We start from the raw sequence: 23,795 nt of genomic DNA, 5'->3' as shown, positions 1-23,795 counted from the left end.
TTTTGTGGCCAAAGCCCCCTGGACCTGCTCTAACATGTTCATGCTGAGCACTCCAGAGCTGGACCACAGTGGAGTAGAGGATCAGAATTACATCCCTTGACCTGCTGGCCATGCTTTTCTTGATGTGGCCAAGGATATGGTTGGCCATCTGGGCTGTGAGTGCACATCACCAAGTCATGACCAGCTCTTCACCCAACAGTAGCCCCAAGTCATACTCCACAGGGCTTCTCTCAGTCCTGCAGCCTGTACCAATACTGGGGGTTGCCCTGACTCAGGTTCATGTCTTCACACATGCCATTGTTGAACCTCATAAGGTTCACAAAGGGTCCACTTTTCAAGCTTGTCCAGGTCCCTCTGGATGGCATCCCTCAGGTGTGTTGACCACATCACTCAGCTTGGTACCTTCTACAAACATGGAGAATGTAGTTGATCCCATTGTCTATGTCACTGATGAAGATACAAAACAGCACTGGTACAGACCCCTGAGGGACACCACTTGCCACCAGTCTTCATGCAGACATGGAACTATTGAGCATTTCCCTCTGGATGTGACCATCTAACCAATTTGTTACCCACCGAACAGTGCAGCCATCAAATCTGTATCTCTACAATTTAGGAAGGTGTGGAAGACTACGTAAAAGGCCTTACAGAAGTCCAGGTAGATGACATCCACAGCTCTTCCTTGTCCACTGATGTAGTCACTCCATCACAGGTAGCCACTAGTTTAGTCACAGAAGACATCCTTTGTGAAGCCATGCTGACTGTCTTGAATCACCTTCCTGTACTTTGCGTGCCTTAGCACAGCTTTTAGGAGGATCTGTTCCATGACCACCTCAGGCACAGAGGTGAGGCTAAGGGGTTGGTAGCTCGCAGGGTTCTCCTTTCTACTCTTCTTAAAAATGCATTTTGAAAAACAAGGTATAGAATGATCAAGATCCTTGAAGCTCTGTCCAACCAAAACTGAGGTATTCCTTGACCAACCTATTTTAGCTGTGTAGGATTACAGTCAGTACATGGCCCCAAATCATTCCAATAAAGATATAAAAATCAAATACAGATATGGAGTCAAACCTATGATCCCTGCAAGAATGAAATTTGCTTTATCTGCATAATACCCACATTATCTCCACAATACTCTGCTGGATAGCAGCTCTGCAGATTTGGGAGAGATATATGCCAGTCTGAAAAACAAATACAGAAGCATTTGTGGGAAAAATGAATCAATATATGCTGGGTAGTGGGTGGAGTGAAGACACTAGATGTCATACATTCAGAAGTAACTTAACTGTAATAGTCAAAAGATTATTTTAGGGTGATCCAGAAAAAAGAACCAGTTCAGGAATGGGAGAAGAGTAAAGTTGATAAGCAAGTGTGAGAGACTAAAGCTTGTCTCTCCTGATGTGACTCAACAAAGATAAAATCAACCACCGAGGCCACCTTTGGGAATATGCATAAAACAAGATAATCTCCACCCACCAAGTACCCTGGAAAGGGAGGATGGTGAGACAATGGATTCACCACCTGGCCCTTGATTTCCTGAGGGACAATACTTGGACACATACCTAAGGACTAAAAGCTATATAAAAGACTTGAGCAACTACTGGCTCAGAAGAAGAAAAACATGGAACCAAAAACACAGAACCAAAAACACAGATGAAGAAACACAGGAGAAGGACAATGCTGCCGAGAAGGAAAACAGAGAGAATACCAGGAGAGGAAAAATAACATCATGGAGCCTGGAAGAAGCCGAACCCTCTCTCTGTGTCCTAAGATCCGCCTGCTGCAGCTCATGGAGCTGAAGAGGCTGCCCAGAGGACCACATCTCTTCTACAGCCAAAGCCTCAGCACCCTTTCTCTACAGACCCACTATCTCCTGCAGCACCTTTTCTCCACAGACTCAAACGGTCTCGGGGGGGGGGGGGGGGGGGGGGTGAGGGGTGTAGTAATATAATTCCTTTCCTCTTCTCTCTCTCTTCTCTCTCTCCCTCTCTATTTTCTCTCTCTCCCCTTCTGATCCATCCACTTTATTTATGTAATAAATAGTCTAGCTGTTGATAATTTGGCCTCGTTTGTGCCTGTAATTTCACAACATGGGAATATTCAAAAGAACTGAGTCTCTTTCCCTCTCCGGACCAAGACATTAGGCTAAAGGATGTGGCAGAGGCTTTTAAAACAGATTTCAGACAAAGGCTGTGTGTGGCAAACTGACTACTGAACAATTACACTGGTTATGAGAGAGGTGAATGAATCTGGCTCACATCTTTGGCAGTCTAGACTGAGACAGGAGTGGAAATTGGTGATATTTACAGTATTTAAATACTTTGCTATGTATACAGCAAGCACCACAGATGCCATATAAGTAAAAATATTATTAAACAGCTGTTTAAAATATATGTCCAAACCCAAGGTTTAAGTTTCACATGTGAAGACTTACTGAGTTCTATGTACGACTGATTCATGGTGCACAACAGTAATTTCAATAACTAGGGCACAACAAAGCCACCATGGTTTGCTTTGCCATCCTTTGGCAAAAATGTAATTAGTCCCAAGAAATACAGAACAGGTTCAAGGTTTTGCTCAGGAGAAAATAACTATGCACTTATTATTGCCTAATTTTTCCTGGTGCATGTCTTCCCAGAATACTCTGGATATTCCAAAGGTCCAACAGCAAAGAAATGCTCTAGCAGTCAATCCCAATAATCAGGGAAAATAGTGTAATTTTCAAAATAGGCCTATTGCTTTGTGATGTTATAAAGGCCCAGGTGCTGTATATTTCCAACAAAATTGCAGAGTAAGTTGTAGGGATTCAGCCTGGCTGTTAAGTGGGCAGAATGTAAGATTTAAAAAGCCTGTTGAGAGAAACTTGCAGATAGAATTAAAAAAAAAAATACATACTCTCCAAATTAAATGCTTAAGGCAGTTACAAAGAAATATACCTTTTGTGGATATAATGTCTACATAGAAGAAAAAAATAACACAAATTAGATTTCAAATGGAGTTAAGGGAATGGGAGCCTTTTCAGAGGGACAAAACCTCTGCAAAATGGTGACCTCTCTACAGAGTCATGTGGGTCTGTAGCTCAACTGCTATTCATCCAGCTATTATTTACCTCTCTGTGAGGTGAACAATAACTGAATTTCAGATTCTTCAAGATCATTAAATCCACAATAACAGTTGTTGTCAGAAGTAGAAGACTCCTATAGAGATATAACAACCAAACAGGGAAACTCTTTTCAAGGCTAGAAACACAGGTGCTAGGCACAAATTACCCAATGTATCAGCCTGGCAATTTTCACGTCACTTTGTTAACCGTAGCAGTCTGTAACTGTGGAGTACCTTTTATGCCTGAGTTCAGCTGCTGAGCTTCCAGGATTTCTCCATCTCACCCATATCTCTCTACTCCCAAATAAAGAATGTCTAAACCATTAATTATTACACCAGTGTTTAAAGTGTACTGTTGCCATTCGGCTGAGAGCTCCTTGATGCTCATACCTCGCAGCAGGTCAGTTTCCGTTGTTGGAAAGGAATCAATATCACAGTGTCAGCTGTAGTGCCATTTATTTGCATCATGAACATATTTTTATATAGATCATGTATGTAAACAGTGACATAAACAGCTTCAATTACCTTAGATTAGGCATGCTAAGAAGCTACAAGAAGCATCCTTGTTTCTGTCCCTACAATTCTCCAAGTAACATCCCATCCATTATGGAAGCAGGTGACACATCCACTTGAGTAATTGCACATTGAGATATCAATACTAAAACTCATTGTAAACTTGTTCAAAGTATTTTTCTGTTGACCTGCTACACAGTAGCATCTTCATTTAAAAAGTGCACAATAACTGATACTATGAGAAGGTGGGTTGTAACTTTCTTTAGTTTGGTGGGGCGTTTTGGTTTTCTTTGGTTTGCTGGTTGGGTTGGTTTGGGTGTTTTTTGTGGGTTTTTTTGTTGGTTTGGGGGGAAGGTTGCTTTGGAGTTTTTTTGTTGTTTTGGGTTGGGTTTGTTTTTTAGCTTCTTTTTAAGGGAGAGGACTGAACAGAAAAATGAAATGTGGTATTTCCAGATTTCAAAGAAATTCAAATATGGCCCTTCCTCATCTGAACAAAGATTATTTTAACCTTGTTCCAGCTCAGGTCTGTATGGAGCCCTTATTTCAACACAGTTCTCTGAAAGAACATGGCTATCCCATGGAAGAGAAGAATGAAAAGCCTAGTGATTGAACTGTTGGCTTTTTCAACGAAACATACAATGGTTTCACAACTCCCCTAAGAATTAGGGTTTTATTGGTCTTCTATTTCTCTTGCCTTTGTCTCTGTGATCTAAACATGGGCTACTTAGAGTTTTCATAGAAATGAACTGTAAATACTTAATCATGGCAGGCACAGATGTCTGGAACTCAAGTTAGAAAACTTGTGAATGTTATCTTCTTCATTGATGACAGCAGCCCATGTAGGTTAAAGCAGACAGCTTGGCTCTACCAGCAACATGCACGTTTTACCTTGATAATACAAAACGTTCTATAAGTTGAGCAAACATGTCTGAAATCAGTATTCAAACCAAAAAATACCTCAAAAGATACCCAATTAAAGTGTACTACAATAATCATAGATGCTTTAAAATAAATACACATTATATTAATCCCTATCCACTAAATAGCAGCGACAGGTATGAAGAACAGTTTTGTTTTTCCCTGTGCTGTACCATCCCCCACTCTGTTCCATTTCAATATAAATGACACATATGGCAGTATTAAATAAATGTAGCATTTTGATTGACAATCAGTGTAAATGACATTATAGAGATGGATGAGTGAGTGGATGGATGAATGGATGGATGGGCAGGTTTTATTAGGCAATCCAGCCCTTGCAGAAAGGGAAACAAGGACTGATAAGTGAAATACAGAGTTTATGCAACTGCTCACTTGAGGGACAAATTATATGCAGCCTTTATAATACTGCTAGAGGCAAGAAGTGATGGCAGGAGATAAACTGGGAATTTGAGATTATTCCTTTTTGTGGAATGAAAAAAAAATAAATATCAAAATAAGCTTAATAAAATGCAGTGTGTTTGAAAATTAATTAGAAATTTCTTCAAAGCAACTCTGAACTAAAACTATTTTGATTCCGTACAGGAAAAGAAATAGAAAATATTGTATTAAAAAAACCTGTCCCATTTGAAAGAGTCAAGTTTAAATCACTTCAGCGCAGGGTTTCAGTTTGAACTTAACACTGCCCTCTTGTGCTTCTGCTTTAAAATACATTTTTCTTTGCATCACAAGGTACATGAAAGTTGGAAGTCAGTAGCGGACAGAAATGCAGACAGAAAGTGGGGTTTGATTTTATTTCAGTTTGGGGGTTTGACTGTTTGATTTTATTCTGTTTATGAAAGAAAGTTTCAGTAAAGTAACACGAATTTGAGCAAGAATATCACAGTTGTTTTAACATACATCAACTACATCTCTAATATAGCATTTTTATTATAATGTATGTAAAACAATATCGGTTACTAGTTTGGTCTCATTTGAAATTTCTTATAAATTCCAGAAAGAAGTGTCTGCAATTTTTCTCATCTACTTCCTCTATGGACTAATACTACTTACATTTTCCATGTGTTTCAAGACTAGTGTAACAAAATACAAACAAAAAAGACCATTTGAGCAAGAAAACAACGTTAGAATTCAGGTAGAGGATAAAATTACCTGCATGAAGGAAATAATGTATGTAATTAGTTGCATCTCTTGAGCAGGTTTTGCACCATTCTGCTGGTTGCACGTTAACCATCCCATACTACAAGATATCCTGAAAATCTTAACTTTGAAAAGGACTGTGTCCAATCTTCTTTTACTTTCATCAATGCTATACACATCCCAAGTCTAACAAAATAAATGAACTGAGAGCTAATACAGAATGGTTTTAAGAGAGAACAGCTTCCTGTATATTTGGGCCTTAAAACCAAAAGTACCACAGAAACTATCAGAACATCTATTCTATTCATTCTATTCTATTCTATTCTATTCTATTCTATTCTATTCTATTCTATATTCTTTTCAATAATATATCTGTGACAATTGGAATACAACTTTGCAAGGTACAAACTGTGTCTGTGTCTGCCTCAAATTTGTTCTCCTCCAAGTTAAAAAGAAAAAACAAAACACAAGTATAAACCAAAAAAGTATTTAAAAAAAAAAGTATAAACTCTGAAGGTTATAAAAAGGAAGTATTCAAACAGTGTAAACTTTCTTTCAGTGAACATGTATCTGCTAAAACCCTTCTGCAATTCTTCTCAATGATGTAAAATTCCAAGTATCAGTGACATAACTAAATAATATCCAATGTACACAAAATGATACACATACTACATGTTCTGTCTGTCTGTTCTCCACTACCAAAGTACACAGTACTTGAAAAGGAGACAATTTCAGGAGGCAGGAGTTGGTAGTGAATATACTGGATTCTCCTGTTTTCACATGAATGAAAATAGGAAGAATCATGGAAGAAGTATATTAGGTGAGTGACTGCAACACTACCTGGTTCAGAACACGCTTCAGTCCCTGTAAGAAGTCACTGCCAGCATAATATAGCCTGTCCAGTGTTTTTCTGCCCACTACATCCCCAAGATTATGGAACTGTTAAGCAGTGCACAGCAACTGTAATTTGAAACAATATTCTATATTTGACATGCATAAGAATACATATCTATAATACACACACACATATATATATTACATGGATACACATGCATGCGCTTAAGTAGAAGTGTGCCTCCTGCAAGTGCATCATTGAGGCTGCTTGATATTTGTAACCTCAAAGCAACCCAGTCATGAACTGATTGCTGATATAGCAGTAAAAGCCATGAAGAGAGAGAAATTTATCCCACAGTTCTTACAGAGTACTGCATGTTTATCAGTAAAGCAAACGGTATGTAGTTTCATTTATACCTGTAAACAAATACTATCTGTAAATTTCTGCAGACATTCAGAGGTCTGCAGTGTTGATGCATTGAAAAACATGCTATATGTGCCTCAGTCTGTTCATTTGATTATGTAGCATTTTATTAAATGAGTTCCTGGTAATAACATTAACTGTAGACTTACCCTGGCATTGGTCCATTTCCAGAAAGACTATAAACTTGACGAGGATTTAAAAGGTACTGAAATTTTCTATAAATTCTGAAGAGGTAAAAGAGACAAGTAGAAAATATTTACTTACATGTTTGGAACTTTTTGTTAAACCTATCAAATGAAATAATTAAAGAAGCTAACATGCACTATAATTATTTGAATCATAGGTACTCATTTATAACAAAAAATAATCAAATGTTTGAAGATAGCAATTATAATTCATACATGCAGTGTATTGTGGGCATAAAATCCAGACAGAAGTGCTACAAGCAATCTACAGTTCAAATGTGGGATATGGGCATAAAAAAATAGGATAAGGAGGTACAGTGAGAAAAGAAAAGGTGAGTCAAAAAAAGCACACTGGTTCCTATTAAAATCACTCTGGTAAAGGAGAGACCTATTCCTGAAATTTATTGCTATAATTAATTGTAAGTCAAATTGGCTTTGCTACCCACCAAAATTTACACATAGGCTAAACAACATTCTGAGAAAGCAAATCTATTGTAAACTACTTCTCCTTTGGATTATATTTGAATGAGAAAAAAACCTGAAAGCATTCAAAAAGCATTGTTTTACTTACAATCACACATATTTTTAAATTATCTGAGTAATAGGAAGCAATTTATTGATACAGGATGAAAAGCATTGTCCTACCCATGATAGATCCCATTTGCATACACTTCTTTAAAAAAAGGTATATAAAAAAAAAGGCCTTTATAAATTTGAGGTTACTTGTCTTAAAAATATGACATTTTGTTTCTTCATTACAAACATTAGAAATGTAATTTCCTACACTGATTACGGTGTATTAGCTGCTTCATTTATTACACAGAAACAAGAAAGCACATGAAAGAGCTGGAGCACAGAACGAATAAATATATACCTGAGACCTATGCAATAGTTTAAAATAGAAACCCTTTCTCTTCCTTATTTTCTACTGCCTTAAATAAAACAGGAGCATAATAAGAACTGAATTTGAAGTTAAAATGCCCACATTTTCAAATTCAGTAAAACAAAACTGTGCACATGTGTACACTCAACAATTCATTTTGTTAATGGTAAATCACAATTTATCAGGCTATGTGGAAGACAAGGATGTAAGAATACCAAATTCGAGCACATTTATAATTATCTCTAAAGCTGCCCACATTTTCTTAATTTCTCGATTATTTAGTGATATCAGTTCTCTTCATAGAGCATTGTATTGAATCACAGTCACACTATCTATTCTTGATGCCATTCCTGACAGAAAAAGTCAATGTGACATGACTAGTTTCACTTTGCCAGCATGCACACATCACTGTCAACCACAGTGAAGACAATTAAATCAAACATTTGACAGTGGTTTTATACCACAGCATACTTTTTCACTTGCAGCATCTTATCAATGTAAAACTATGCCACTTTTAATTTTCTAATTGGTAAGTGTAAGTTGCTTCTCAGTGGCATATAGGATTTAAGCTGGTTAAGGGTGCTATCTTAATTTGCAGAGCTGATCATAAGAATTTCAAGAACAGTAATGTTATGAAGTCCTACATGCTTAGAAGTTATTTGTCTAAACATTTCATACTAGACAACACACTCAACGTTACCTACACTCACAACAGTATTGTCAGGTTATCAGTGAGATGCTGTAAAAGCCTTCTTAATAAAGGAGCTAGGTGTCTCCAAGCAAAACCAAGAAGACCACCTGCAATAATAAAATGATTACGTGGAATCATACTTGATTCAGTGCTTATCGCTAATTGGTAGCAATTGAACACCAATATCTGATAAGCATTCTATCCTGATTCATGGAAATTAACATATCATGCTTTAAGTTTTTGTATCATATTTATGTATGCTAGCCTGTGTGAAAATTGCAAATTATTTGAGTACCTATGAATGGAAATGAACCACCAAAGCGACAGAAACTGTCTATAAATGTTTACCCTCACACCAAACTGTAACTAGATCTAACACACTCAAGGTGAGGAAATGGACAGCAGTTTAGCCCAGTACCAAACAGCTGACTGATACTGACATGTCTCAGAATATCTTACTTCCACAGGTAAGAAAGGAATTGCACTTGGTTTCCTTGTGAATGGAGATATGTGCTGACAAAACCACGGGTAATGCCCCAGAGGACAGCTTTTTGTGATGAAATGAAATTTCATAAACCAAGTCAGTTCATGAAATTACCACTTGTCACTGCCACCTCCATTTGGCAGTTGACATCTTACAGTCAACACAGTCTCAACACAATCTATTAACAAACAGTTGTGCTTTTGTAACCACTTGCAGGGTTATTCTGTGATCTGGAAAACTAAACAGATTCAACTTAAAATGCATACCCTCAGAAAAGTTTCCGGATTGTTATTTCCTCCCCCCTTCACTGAAATTACATCCATGATCTCATAAAAACCTCAAAATAGCTGTCTAGCATAACTGAGGAGGCAGAAAATTACAGGAGTGGCCAGAAGGGCTGAGGATATCCTCAAACAGCTCTGCCCCTGAAAAAAAATACTCGAGTGCCCCCTGCACTGAGTGAGACTGAGCTATCTTCTCAATTCATAAGATCATTCTTTTAGAGAGACAAAAGAAATAGACAGAAACCCAGTAGCAATTCAAAGCTGTCAGTGAAGTTGACTACACAGGGAAAAATCTGGCCATAGCAATGCCTTCTGCCAACTAGGGGATACACTTTTAGTCATCTAGGAAGTGACCATTCAAGACACAGTATAGGCTTCATTTTGCTCTAACAGCAGAGAAGAAACAAGACAAGAATTCCTCCCAAAAATTAAGAGTGATCTTCTCTCTGAGATATACAACAATTGAAAAAGATAATTTCAAATTGCTTCTATATTTTATCTCAAAGCTAAATGAAAGTTTAGAACACCAGATTAATCAGAGAGTAGAAGTGAAGAGCCACTATGAACCAAAGTTATTTGAAAACAACAAAGGTCAAAGATATCAACCTGTACTGCACAGGCAGTGAACATGGAGTCAGCAGGAAACGTCAGCGTACGGAAGCTGATCTCCAGTGCATCCAACCGCACATTTGTCAAGGAAACATTGTTTAAACTCACCTGCTGGTCGGGCAAATAAATTGGAAAATAGGGAAGTGGAAAACAAAGTAATGAGTATGGCAAAACAACAGCATGATTTACAAGGACTCTTACGTTAGAAACACTACCCTTAACTGAAGTTTTTTTAGAAGTGCTACACGCTTGTATATTGTTTCTGTTTAAAGAAACCGTTTTGTCAGTGATGCACTAAACATATACATTCCATGTGGAGATTATTGAAAGCTGATGTCTTGATTAGTCAGATCTTAAACACACAGAGGACTGTTAGCCCTAGGATGTAATGAACATAGTGCAATTTTCTGCTGATTAAATGAACCACACCTATCCATTAGGTACAATCACTGAAAACACTGTATAAGAATCACACTGTAACCACTGTGATACAGCCTGAGGAAGACACTTGACTGTGTTTGCTGAATTCCTATCTAATCTCATGCTTAATTAAAACCAATTTTTGGTGTGTGAAACAACCATCAATTCATCAACTTCACTTCTAATTTACTACTTTTTATTAATAAACATTACATTTTTGTTCTATTTTATTATAAACATAATATTATCCATTGGACTAAATAATTCAAGTCCAAATAACTAGATGCATTTGTGTCTCAGGTGATGGATAATGAGTATTAATCTCTCCATTAAGAAGTATAACTAGCTTATTTTTCATAGTGCTTTATTTTGCAATTATATTTGAAAGTCATAGCATTGGCTTTTACGAGAGAAACCTCAGACAAACATATTTATCACTGCACACTTTGCAAAACTTTGTCTTTCTAACAAGAATCAAAGTTTTGAAACATATTGATAAGGTAATTAGATATGGTTGTAGAGAAAGCATTTTTGTGTTCCGAATGCAGCTTTTCTACACATACTTTTGTTTCCCACTGCCCTTCTGTTCCAACATTCAAAGCTCAACGTCACTTTTTCCACCTTAAATTGATCTTCAGTTCTTTCCCTTTGCATTTGACCCATTTGAAAAACAGTTGCAAAATACAAAAGGAAATGACAGTATTACTGGGGGAGTGCATTTATTCAACTGATTGTCAGATGGATGAATACACTCTCCAAGTATAAGGGCAATGAAATGGGCTGGGTTACCATATGGCAAGGTATAAAATCTCATACGGGGAACTGTGGGAACACTGGAGTCTTGACAGTATCTGCAATAACCTTTCTGTGTTCAATGAAAGTCAATTAGAAATCATAACTTCATTCACTGTGATCTCCTAAACACAGAAAATCCTAGGAATAACTTTTTCAGAAAAAGATCACCTTAATCTGAATGAGACAAGGTAATGAAATTCTCATCAACAAAAACCTAGGTGGTTCTGGGGCTTTTTTTTTTTCAATCATTGCTGTGGAATTTTTGGTTTTGCTATTTTTTACAGTCTATCCTCTACTCCTACCCTTTCAATACCTGACCATGTTGCAAAATCACTACAATAAAAAGTCTGATTTGAATCACCACAACTATGTATTCTGCAAAGTTATTTATGCCCTCAAGTGTCCTGTGATTTTACTTCTCACAATACGTTAACCGGCACAGGGAAAGACGAGATTCTTCTTTCTGGTTACTGATCGCAGAGCAGCCAGATAAAAAAGAGGAAAAGTGAAAAAGGAAAATACTATTTTTCTTTCCAAAAGTCTTCATCCCTTAGATTACATCTGTGAGCTAATATGGACCCTTAACAGCCTTTAAAAAAATAAATTATTATGCTACTGGATATGAAACATTAACACCTAAAAGGCAGAGGGTAGAGGGTAAAGCCCTTCTCATTAAATAGTCCATATGTGGACTTTTTTAAAACCTTTGTGAACCTAGTTTTTAGATCTAACCATGCAATATTATCTCTAGCTGGCGAATGACTTGAGATATGTTTATATGATTATGCAGTTAACCTTTTGACGTGCTGCTCCTCACACAGAAATATTGAGTGCAACCTTGACACATTCATATGCAATTCAACAATTTATTTTGTGTGGTATCAAAGCCAATTTAAGAGGTTCTCATACTTCACTATACTCAACTGTTGGTGGCTGCCCTCATTCTATGCACTTCACTGTGTAATGATGCTTCTAGGTAATGGTTCCAGTGAACAAAGCATGCGTAAGGCATTATTTTTTAAATTCAAATCATTCCTGTGATCTGCTTGGCCTCAGCAACAGTTGTGTTAACATACACTTAGAAGTGTCAGACTGCAAGGTGTGAATAGGAACAGGGGCTTGGGAAGGGGATCAGGTTTTAAACTTGCTTTTGCCTTTGAGAATATGTAACACTTAAATGACATCCCTTGTGCATTAAGCCCATTCAGACAGTAAGACTTGAGACCAATTATGAGCTGGGAACTGAAAGCTGTGAAACAGCATGTCATGAAATTGTTTCAAGCTGCTATGTAAGTGCAGCTCTCTAACCTGCCTCTCACCTACACTATTCCAGACCAGATCCCTGATCTGCTCATTTCATACCAGTACTATAAAAATGTGCTAGTGTATTACCTTCCACAATGCCCTTGACTGCACAGATGACCAGGGCTACCTCACACTGCTACTGTGTCTGGAATGCGAATGCTCAGGATTGATCATATTGTTCTGTTGTGTTTGCAAAGCACATTCTTGAAACTGCTTAGATTTAATGTTTTAGATCACTAACTACCTTTGACACAACTAGCATTCTTGGCATTGCTAGTATCAAGGTATACCAGTCCAGAAATTACATAATTCTCCTAAATGATAACCTGTTCTCTCAAAGGCCTTCAAATACAAGTTTTGGTTAAGCGTTCTTCAGCAATGAGAATTACCCTAACATCTACTCTGCAAGATTTCATCAGTTTACTTAAAGGGACACTGTTCAAAAGAAGTGATCTAATGGAGGCTGTGGGGAAGAGCTAGGGAAAGATGACCCACTGGCAGTTTATTTGCTCAGTTCCTAGGTTTAAGAATAATCACACTGGATCCCTCCTTTTGGTTTTTTGGGTATCACATCAGCCAATATTCACAGGTGTCATCTTCAGAGCGATCTTGGCCAAAAGACCACAACCTTTTACAAGAACTGAAAGGTAAACTATAACACTCACACATGGTAATATAGACCATAAAAATCCGGGGATTCATGTGATGGTCAAAAATGGCCATTTTGTTAGCACCTGTGATTGTGAAACACAATCTGAAGGGTATGCTCTGGGTGGGACTAATTCAGCATCAATGCTTGAGCATGAAGGACAGAGTAGGAGAATGGCTCTTACCTCTCTTTTGTCATGTCTCTGATACACTAACATTTAAACAAACTTTGGCATTTTAAATGTAAAACAATGCAATTACTGGTACATAAAATTACTCATGTGCTTAAGCATGGGTGACTGCATTGTTAGAATGCTTCACATCTACACAAAGGTGAAGGTTTCTTTGTAGGAAATCCTATGGAGAGACTGGAGAGTCTACATACTAAATCACTGAAAGGCAAGTAATATGACGGAAAATGGTTACTATTCCAAATTTAAGTTATTGGCCTGCCTGCATATTTCTTACAGAGATTAAACCAAAACTTTTACAACTTAAAAATGTCAAAGGAAAACAGAGCAACTTACATTTCATGCAGATCACACAAAATGACACACTGAGTATAACTATTTGTGCTGACAGGAAATGATATAGAACTCATTCCTGTTTTTGACAGCAGAATTTACAACTATATTCTAGTGTGTACCTCTCCTAAACAGGGCAATAGGATCTTCACGTGAGGCCTGACAGTATAAAAGGTTGGATTTCTTGTAAAACACAAACTTTTAACATTCATTTTTTAAATATGCCACAGACATAAGAAAAGAGAAAAAGGGAAGGGGAAAAAAAAAAGAGAGAAAATAAACCTTACCTTTCTCCTTGTTTCCCACCACTTTTAGGATTGACAAAAACTAAAAGTGGATGAGTGCCTGGAACTGGAGTGATCTAAAAGAAGGGAATAACACAGCCACTCATTAATGCTGTGTGTTGCATTCATTTTTCCCTATAGTAGACAGAAAACAAAAAGCTTAATGCAAACTCTATGTTATGCTATGTAATCCAGCTGGAAGCAATTCCATAATTTGCAATAATCCTCACTTCATTAATTTGCCACAAATTGCAAGCAACTTTTTTTTGTGTTTTTTTTTTAATGCTGTCTGTCTTGCAGCTGCAATGCCATTTTCAACTTTTAGTTCCATTGAAATATTGATATCCAGCAAGAGAAAGGAAAACTTTAAATGCAAGAAATGCATGACTGAGTCTGATAGAAATTTCCTACGGAAAAAGCTAGGAGAAGATTTGTACAGAGCAACCGATACTCCACTAGAAAAGCCACATTTGAAATTTAAACCTCATGTAATAACTTTTGATTTTTATTTTGAACTACAGAAATCTACAAGGTTTGATGTGCCATGAAATCACACATTTTTATAATTTGAACAACCATAACAATGAGTTCTTTTAAACAGCTTAGAAAGCTGAAAAACTTCAAAAAGTAGAGAAGGAAACATGGGAAAAAGGCAAGCCTGAGGAAAAGAATGGAGAGGAGCATATACTCACAGACATAATATCTAATCCTAACCCTAACTCTTCCATGTTTTTAAACTCTTTTGTGTTTGGAAAAGTTTTACAGGTTCAAATTAATGTTTAGCTTTACAAACTAACATCTTCCTTCTAAGTAATAATGCTAGCATGTGTTCTCAGATACTGTAAGATGTGCATGGTCGCTGTCTTTGCTCCATAGACTTGAAGAACATAAAAACTTTCAGATGATCTCTCTCTAATACCTGGGTTTAAATGATAAAGCTAGACTATTTGTATTTAAAATTACCACCTTTAGACACATATCAATTCCAGAATGTTTAAAGGCATATTAAGAACTCAAAGTCAACACCTCCAAAGGCATGCATTTACAACTTCAGAGATGAAGCTTAGATTGTCTCTGTTCCAAAATGACACATTGAAAGCTCTTGCTCAAAATACTTATGCCTGAAATAACAAAATCTTTTCAGCTGAAGATTTCATAAAATGTAATTTAAAATAGAATCTGAAAAACATGATGGCTAAGAAATCTTACAGGCATCCTAGAAACATAGGCCCATAATCCTAAAGCCATCTAAAAGCACTCTTCTCCTAGTAGTGTCAGGCACTAGTGTGTCAGCTTCATCCATAACTTCACAAGCAGTGGATCCAAATCTGTTCCAATACATACAACAAATCATGAAAACCTTCAGCAAGCTCAGTGGAATGAAGCCTCGCATAGAACCAACCCAGTTATCACATTCTGGCACAGTGAAGTGCTGTATGTTGAAACATATATCAAATTTGCAGGATATACTAAAGTTTGTCACATATTTAATTTTTATCTACTTTTAAAATCAATTTTAGTTATTTAGCCAATTCCCATGATGTTTGTTCCTGTGAACTAAGTGTAAACCAATGGTGCTCGTTGTGACAGAGATGGACTACCTACTGAAATCCCTTAGGACGCAGGTTAATTAATGAGACTCATCCTAAGGTTATACATGATCTATTACTTCCTCTAATTAGAAATAATAATCCTGATCATTATGCTGGTTAGCTAGAAAGAGTAAGATGAATGTGCATAACTATGATTAATTGTCTTTAAGTCGTGCAGATCTCCAATGCCACTAAGTTATCTGCTCACTGCTGTCTGATGGAAGGAAGGTTTGGTCTTGAAACCTTTCTCTACAGAAGCTAAACAAGGAATTTATTTCTATTTAAAACAATTTATTTCAAAGCATGACCACATTATTACAAGTGGAAAGCTTAGGACCAGCACAAATAATAAAAATACATAAACCTATCAACCAGTTTGTACTCTACTTGATTCCAAAATAAGTTCTCTCTTTAAATAATGCAACTGAAAATGTCAACTAAATCGGGGAACTTTATCGAATCTTAATCTAGCTTGATTTAAAGGCAATTTCTATGAAGTTATTGGACAAGTGATTTAAAACTGGGGGAAAGGGAGAAAAGCGGTGGACCAATTACATATAGCTTAAGCAACAGTGGTCCAACAGGACTAGCATGAAGATTTGCTGAGTATCACAAATAACTGCAATTAACATAAAGATCAAGCTTTCTGAATTAAAAGAGGTTTCAAAAGAAGTCACAAAAATCCTTTCCTTGTTCTACTCAGGATCATGTTAAAATGAAACCATGCCAACAAAATCAGAAGATTAGAATCAAAGTAACATGCTTGAGCCAGATATGGCAGAACTGAACTAGTGCACATTGATCAGCTGCATACTTCATTTTTTTTTTGCTCCAGACCATCTTTGGGCAAAATATTAACATTAATTACCAGTTATATTTATGGAATCTTACACCTCTGTGGAAATAGTTATACAAGTGAATTATGCAAGTGAAAAAAACCCAACTCTAAAAGTCTCATTGATCACAGTCTTCCACTACAGCACCCTTTGAGATCCACTCAGCCTTCATGATGATCAGGTTATCGTTGATACTGATCAAAAATTCAAGAATTGCTAAGATGGATTCCTCTTACTCAAAATCAGTTTTATCCCACAGTGAAAAACAAACACCACAGTATAATCAGGGTCATCACTGGAAATTATTTCAAATGTTATCACCATGTTTAGCACTATTTCATCATGCACTACCATTATAAATCTGGCATTACAGAGTAATATCAAGCACTTCAAAAAATCCATTCAATAATTTTTACAATCTTAGTACTCACTCTTTTATTCTCTCCTCCTCAAGCAATAATAAATAAAAGAAAGTATGAATTCTAGGCTTTAGATTCATCATGGAAAGAGAAGATAGAACAGAAATTTTGGATCATATCAAGAAACTTACAGAAAAATCTAATATCTTAATTACCTGAAAAAAGAAATTGTAAGATTGTGTGTGCAGGAGTCAGTGGTGCTATTCTGAACAGACCAGGCACAATATCCCAGGCACTGTTTTGCACGAGTGGGAAAAATGTCTTAAAATATACTATGAGCATAAGCAATCCAGTGCTTGGACAAAACAAAAAACCACAGCACAAATTCATAATGATACATGGGGCTGCTACTGAAAGGAGATTCCAGAAATGCTCCTCTATCTAGCAGCTGGGCTCACTGGAATTGAACAGACATCACCCAAAAGTTAGAAAACTCTTGTTCTGTGCTTCTTTAAGCACGAGTCTGTTAGTCCCACTGTGACTGATCAGACAGAACTTGAGTTTTCTGTCAACAAAAACTTTAGCCTTCTTGCTTCATGCTCTGTCACATGTGCTCAGGGTAACAGTGTAGACTGTGAGGATGGTTAAGCACAAGAAAAAAGCACTGAAAACCATATATAATGATCACTGTAATATCTTACCAGACCATCAACAGACCATGCAACAGCATAGGTCTTATGGTTTGGTTTTTTGCTTGGTGCAGTTTGTTTGGTCTTATGGTTTGGTTTTTTGCTTGGTGCAGTTTTTTTGGTGCTTTTTTTGTACTTTTTTTAATTCCCCCTCCTTTTTTTGTGGGGGGAGGGAAATCCATAACAAGGATGTTTCAGTAACCAATAAAATAAGTCTTTTTATTCTGACACAATAAGGTATATAATAAAAAAATTATGAGGTATACAGCATTTGATATATGGTAATGAAACGTTTTACAGTTTCATGAATCTCAACTGCAACACATAAAAAGATATAGAGAACAGTCAACAATGTATAGTAAATGCTTATCACATCATTATCATGATGATCACTTAACTCCTGAGGAAATAAAGGAGCAGCATCGTATATGTGAACATTGATTTTACTGAAATCTACTCATATTTCAAGAGAAAAAAAGTCAAACAGCTCAGGTAGAAATTCTGGCATGCCTCATACCCTCCCTAAAATAACACTAGCTCATCACATGTACAAGTTTTCTTCCAAGCACGAAAAACTCATTTTTTCCTCTAGATATTGCTATTAATGAAAACACCTTGCTTCTCTCCACTCTTATTTTTGATGTGCCAAATACCCTGCTTGGAAATACCTGGAAAAATAACATCCTTGAATTTTACATCAGAACAGTAAACTTTTATAAGGTAAATTCGCACAATGCTGCATGACAAATAACTGAGTTCAGCTTGACCCCACAATACAAGTGGTTTAGAGCCAGTTTTCTTTCCTCCTTAGTGTCTTAGGAAATCCTACCAACCAGACAAGAAGCAGATTTGCACTGCAGAATTCTCACAGAAATGGCAGAATTTACCTACTGTATTTATAAATACGTGAAAGTGAAATATTAGAAGGGTGAAAGCATAGAAAATGTTTCACTTAAAAGATTTCTCACTCTATCATTCTCTTTATACCTACAAGCATCTCCTTAAAATAACAATAATCACACCTGAAGACCTTGTCCATCTACAGTGACGGAATTTGCTCTTTGCATTTTGTTGCGTTCTGCCAGTTTATTCATTTGCTGAGGGCAACTCTTCTCTTTTTTCACTGTTGCCTGTCTTTCCTTGAAAAAAAGAAAAGGAGAGAATGGAACATTTTAACATATTCTCTAGTGCTATACAACTATAATGAAATTGTGGCTCTATCAAGTTTTGTTTCTGTTTTTTTTTAACTAGAGAGTAATGTCAGATTCTGCTTTAATGAAAATGAGGTCTCAGTCAAGTTATTACATATCGTCTGGCCACTTCACATAACATCTATCTATGTGCCTGGACATTCCATAATGACTAGCCAATAGATAGATGAGAAGTGTGCAGTCACAACACAAATTAATGCAACGATATGAAAAGATAATCTGGCATTGGCATTCTGAAACGTGAAAGCAAATCACACAATATACTTGATTGTTTAAAAAGCACATTGCTAAGAGATCAGTCATTCATCAAAATTTAATCCAGCTACTAGCAAAAGTTGCATCTCTCAGAAGTACTTCACCACTTTGGCAAAATATACCTTCACTAAATGTACCATCATCAACTGGCTAAGTGGCTTTTTATAAAATATGTATTTTGTATCAGAAAGAAACCGAAAACACGAAAGATTCTATGTTGTTGGCAACTTTTAATGCTGATACACAGCACAATCAGATGGTTATTTGAAAGAGGAAAGCTTAGCAAAATATTCCTATGAACGTATTTCCAACTGTTGTCAGGTTATTTCAGCAAAAATAAATACTTTTTTTTTAAATGTCCTTACTTTTTGTATCTCATTTATTCTGTTTATAAACTTCACCTAGCATTCCCTTTTAGTATGGTACAAAAATGCACCATAAATTCCTACAGCAGATGTCCTCGATCCCAACTGCACCCCAGTTACTTTTCTCGCTTTGCAAGTGCAAGGCTTTAAACCAGTCAGGGGAATGGGCTGGCATAAAGCTGATGCACCAGAAAGGATCATGAAGGACTCTTGCACCCCCTACAACTGCACTCAGTAAGCAGTTCATTAAATGCTACCATTCAATCTCCACAGCAGGCCAAATCTACCTCATCCTTAGGGATTGCACTACCAATTAGCCCATGCCACACTTTCTGGAGAAGTTCAAACTGGTAAGAAACACTGACAAAGATTCTCTGGCCCAAGGTTAATACAGAGACATCTAATACAGATGGGGACCATCACTGCTTTTATATGGTCTTTGGTTTCCTTAAGTTTGGAGACTGACAGAGAGTCAATGTAGTCCTGATTGCAACTAGTGGTCCAAGTCACCCCAGCCTGCTTTGGAAAACCAAGTGCTCTGGGGAACTGTAGCATCACATTTCGTATAGAAGGACTTCCAAAACTATGTCACAGACCAAAACCAGGGGAGTCTACACTACATCTTCTAAGCAGTGAGATTCCCAAGAGGCTGGGTAACCCTGCTCTTGGATGCTCGGAGCAATGTGATCACTTCGAGATGAGGTCCAAGAGTCTCAACTTCAGTATCACTGCTTTAAACAGAAACCAATTGGAGCTATTCATCTCAGCCTTAACCTGCAAAACAGAGACACTGTCCACATCATTATTTGACAATTCTTTAGATACTAGAACTAGGATGAGACATCCAGAGTAGAATTTGCCAGCTAATACAAAATAGGAATACATGATTTTGCACATGAATGACAACTTTGAAAACAACTACTATTAAAAGTCACTAGTAAGTAAGTAAGTAAGTAAGCATACCATGCTACAAGAACTTTATACTAGGGCCAAAACCTGGCTCTTGGCCATTTCAACATCTTTAATCAAATTCAAAACAAATGTCAGTAATGCAGACGCAAAAATCCTGATTTCTAACAAAAATTAGCAATGAAGAGCAAATCTTAAAAAGTCTAAAAAATAAGTAAGTGTTAAGTGACAGTTCAAAGAACAAGGGAACAGAAAAGAACAGATCCAGCACACTGAGTGTGTGCATTTAGAGAGGTTAAAAAAACCACTGCTCAGAAGAGGCCTACTAATAAAGTGTGGCACTAAAAATCTTCCTGCATATATCACGCTATTACTTAGAGGAAAAGTATTTATATACTGCTGAGAACTGTCTTTACATAAAGGATGCTTACCACAGTACCCAAACCTGCTGTTATCAATCACTCAGAAGCAAAATGCAGTAACAATTTCCTCAAGCAAAGTTTTGGATATTAGGTTTTTGTTTGTTTGGTTTGTTCCAGCATGATACAGGGAGCAGCAAACACTCTCAGCCTTGGCTGCAATAACAGCATCCCTTCTTCAATTAATGTCACCTGTTCCGTAAGCAAAACAATTACTTGACTCACCAAGAGAGCTTCTCCTAAGCAGTGACTACACAATATTAGGCCATACACCTCACACAATATAAAAGAAAAAAGTATATTTATGACAGAACTGTCTGGAGCGTTACTAAAAAATTCAGATAGGGGTGCCTGACCTCATTATTGTTGAAGGTCTCCTTCCTTCAATGATGATTCTCAGAGAAAGTACATATATGATACTCCGTATCATTCACCTTGCATGAGATACTACAATACAGGTCACCACCTGTACCAATAGTGCTCTCTGAAACATTTCTGAAGAAGCTGATAGGAGAGTCTAGATTTCCAAGCGTTAGACATCCCATGATTTCTAGATATGTCATATTAGTGAGGCTTGGACTTAATGTTTTAATGAAATACTGTAATAACATGTATCCTAATTTTACTGAATAAATCTAATAATGGAATACAAAAATATTTACCCTTTCATTAAAAAAAAAATCACCTTTAAAATATACAGATACTTTATGAAAAAGAATACTGGCTTTCTAATCCAGTTGTGTATGATTGTTTGAATAACTTTCAGGACCTATAACATTACTAAGCTATCAAAGAGCAACAGCGTCACTTTTAATGAGATAATAATAGCTTAATAAAATCATCTATGGATAACAGCCTACAAACTCCAGCAATGTTAGGACAAATTTGACATGCGTTGAATAAATGGTTTTACAATGCAAAGATTTACTTTTCTACAGCAGAATTTATGTTTCTACAACAGCTGTGCTGTATTTAATATCTTGATAGTCAAAGCATACAAAATGATTAATGTATCTGAACCATTTTGTTTAGTGGACATGCATGAGGTTGAGAGATACTGAATACAGCATTTTAAAAGCTATTGTACATTTTGACGGCTCAAAGAATCAAGCTTTTCTCTTCTTTGGGTACGTGTCAGAGTACACACCATTCAAAAATAATACTTACCACAACAAAAAAAATTTTTCACTCATTTTCTCCCCTTGAACTCCCACTGGGAATTCAATACCCAAGAACTGGAGCTTCTGTCATTCAGTATGGCTCCAGAAAGATAACCGTCAGATAAGAACTGTTAAATTGTCTCTCTCCCTTCCAAACAGGAAAGAAGAAATTATATGTAAGACAAGGCCTTACAAATTATATACAGACTACCACAACCAGGTTTTTAGTTCAGCCTCAAAATGCACTTTATAGCAAAAAGAATGCACAAAATCATGATCCGTTAGTACTCGTGCGTACATGGATGTCTCCTGTTACGCACCTCTGGGAGCAAACTTCCTAAAGTGGGTAGTGTCTGTTGGAAAAAGAGAATGTTAGGCTGCAACACCAAACAGCTGGGATTGTAGGGGCATGAAGAGAGCACTCACGAGGAACATTTCCTTGCAGCAGCTGTACTTAACAACAAGCATACACAGTGCTTTTTTACACATTTGTACAACCATAGTCCCCTCCAAGTTTTGGCTGTCAAATTATACAATCTGGATAGTATGTGTGGGATTATTTTAGCAACAGCTAAAAATATCAGAAAACCCAAGCACTTTGTATGTTCAAATAACAACAAGGGATACTTGGTATCTGGGGAATACTCTTATTTTATCTTCAGAGTCTTTGTATCCTCACCCAAAAAAAAAGGAATCTTATTTAACAAGCTTTCCTCTGTGACTATTGACAAGATATACAACCTTTCATCCTCAAAGGGCATTTCTACTCATACAATCTCTTCACACAAAACACTAATATTTAGAAATATCATACCCTATTGTACTAGTAACTAATGGCTTACTATCTAGTTACCTCTTTATGTTTTAACTGCTGGCACACAATTCTGTGCCAGCGCATCAAACCCCTTTTTCTGACCTCATGTCTTCCTGCAAAACTGCAAATCTATTGTTCTGGATTATTTTGTGCACAGCTGAGATGATTTAAAACTATTTATTTTATACACTACACAAGTAATATTTATATATTAAACAGGACCACAAAGCCATTAGTGAATGGTTAACACCATTACACAGTTTTTCAAATAGTTACTGAAAGCTTGAGACTACTTCTGTATGTTAGTATGTGTAAGAGTTAGTAAAAAAAAAACAATAGTAATTTTTTACTTAGCACTATGAAACTTGAACTTTAAAGTTGTTGATCAGGTGGAATTTGACTACAGATCAAACGGAATGCATGGAAGTTTGCAGGATAAAAGCCTGAATACCAAACTGATACTTTGGTGGTGGTGGGATGTTTTTGTTTTGTTTGTGTGTTTGTTGTGGGTTTGGGTTTTTTTGGTGGGGTTCTTTTGGTGAGGGTGTTTTTCTTTTTGTTGTTGGTGTGGGTTTTTTTTGGTTGGGTGGTTTTTTGTTTGTTTGTTGGTTTTATTCACCCCCCCACAAACATGGAGGAAGGTTGCTCCAGGATTCCTTAGAGCTGTTTTCTCCAATAACGTGTGAATCTCCAAATGATGTAGAAACTGTGCTTGTTCTATGCAAGGAAATATTAGAGTAGGCACTTTTACTGCTCTTATATAAACCTATGTGGTATTCAAGACCCTCTTTATAAAAATTCCATTCCATGCAACTTCTGTCCATATTTACACAGTAACTGAAGAGAATTAAAGATTCAGACAGCCTGCAAACTGCAAAACTCATCAGCACTACCCTAAAATGCTGGAGAGTAATTTTTCTGCAGTTTCTCTTAGCTATAATATCAAACTATCTATGATTTAGAGGTGCTAAAATATTTTGATAAATTACTTTAAAAATTGTGTCCACCTTTCTAATTCTAACCCTATGTACACACTAATCAGAAGGTCCAATATTAGAGAGACCGCATCATGTTTCCTTGAAGGCTCACAGAGCTGTAGCACAATACCCAGCTCTACATCCATCA

At 36.7% G+C, this 23,795-nt stretch overlaps 1 protein-coding gene across 10 annotated transcripts in view; it reads right to left on the bottom strand.

Annotated features, from left to right (window-relative positions):
• DGKB (diacylglycerol kinase beta) overlaps nucleotides 1–23,795 on the bottom strand; it is a 488,212-nt gene that overhangs the window by 220,570 nt on the left and 243,847 nt on the right. For 7 of the 10 annotated variants that reach the window (XM_068152503.1, XM_068152502.1, XM_068152504.1 and 4 more), the window contains 4 exons: nucleotides 22,177–22,209; nucleotides 18,560–18,676; nucleotides 14,065–14,138; nucleotides 7,099–7,173 (listed from right to left, as the gene is read on the bottom strand). In XM_068152503.1, coding sequence (XP_068008604.1) covers nucleotides 7,099–7,173; nucleotides 14,065–14,138; nucleotides 18,560–18,676; nucleotides 22,177–22,209 — 299 coding nt within the window. The remainder of the gene's footprint in view (nucleotides 1–7,098; nucleotides 7,174–14,064; nucleotides 14,139–18,559; nucleotides 18,677–22,176; nucleotides 22,210–23,795) is intronic. The other 3 variants (XM_068152506.1, XM_068152508.1, XM_068152509.1) reach the window with 1 other exon arrangement.

Source organism: Melanerpes formicivorus, unplaced genomic scaffold, assembly GCF_026170545.1.
Source record: "Melanerpes formicivorus ecotype bairdi unplaced genomic scaffold, bMelFor1.0.p_v2 SCAF_23, whole genome shotgun sequence".
NCBI lineage: Eukaryota > Metazoa > Chordata > Aves > Piciformes > Picidae > Melanerpes > Melanerpes formicivorus.
Note: the sequence above shows the minus strand (reverse complement) of the source record. Positions and strands in the feature narration are given on the sequence as shown.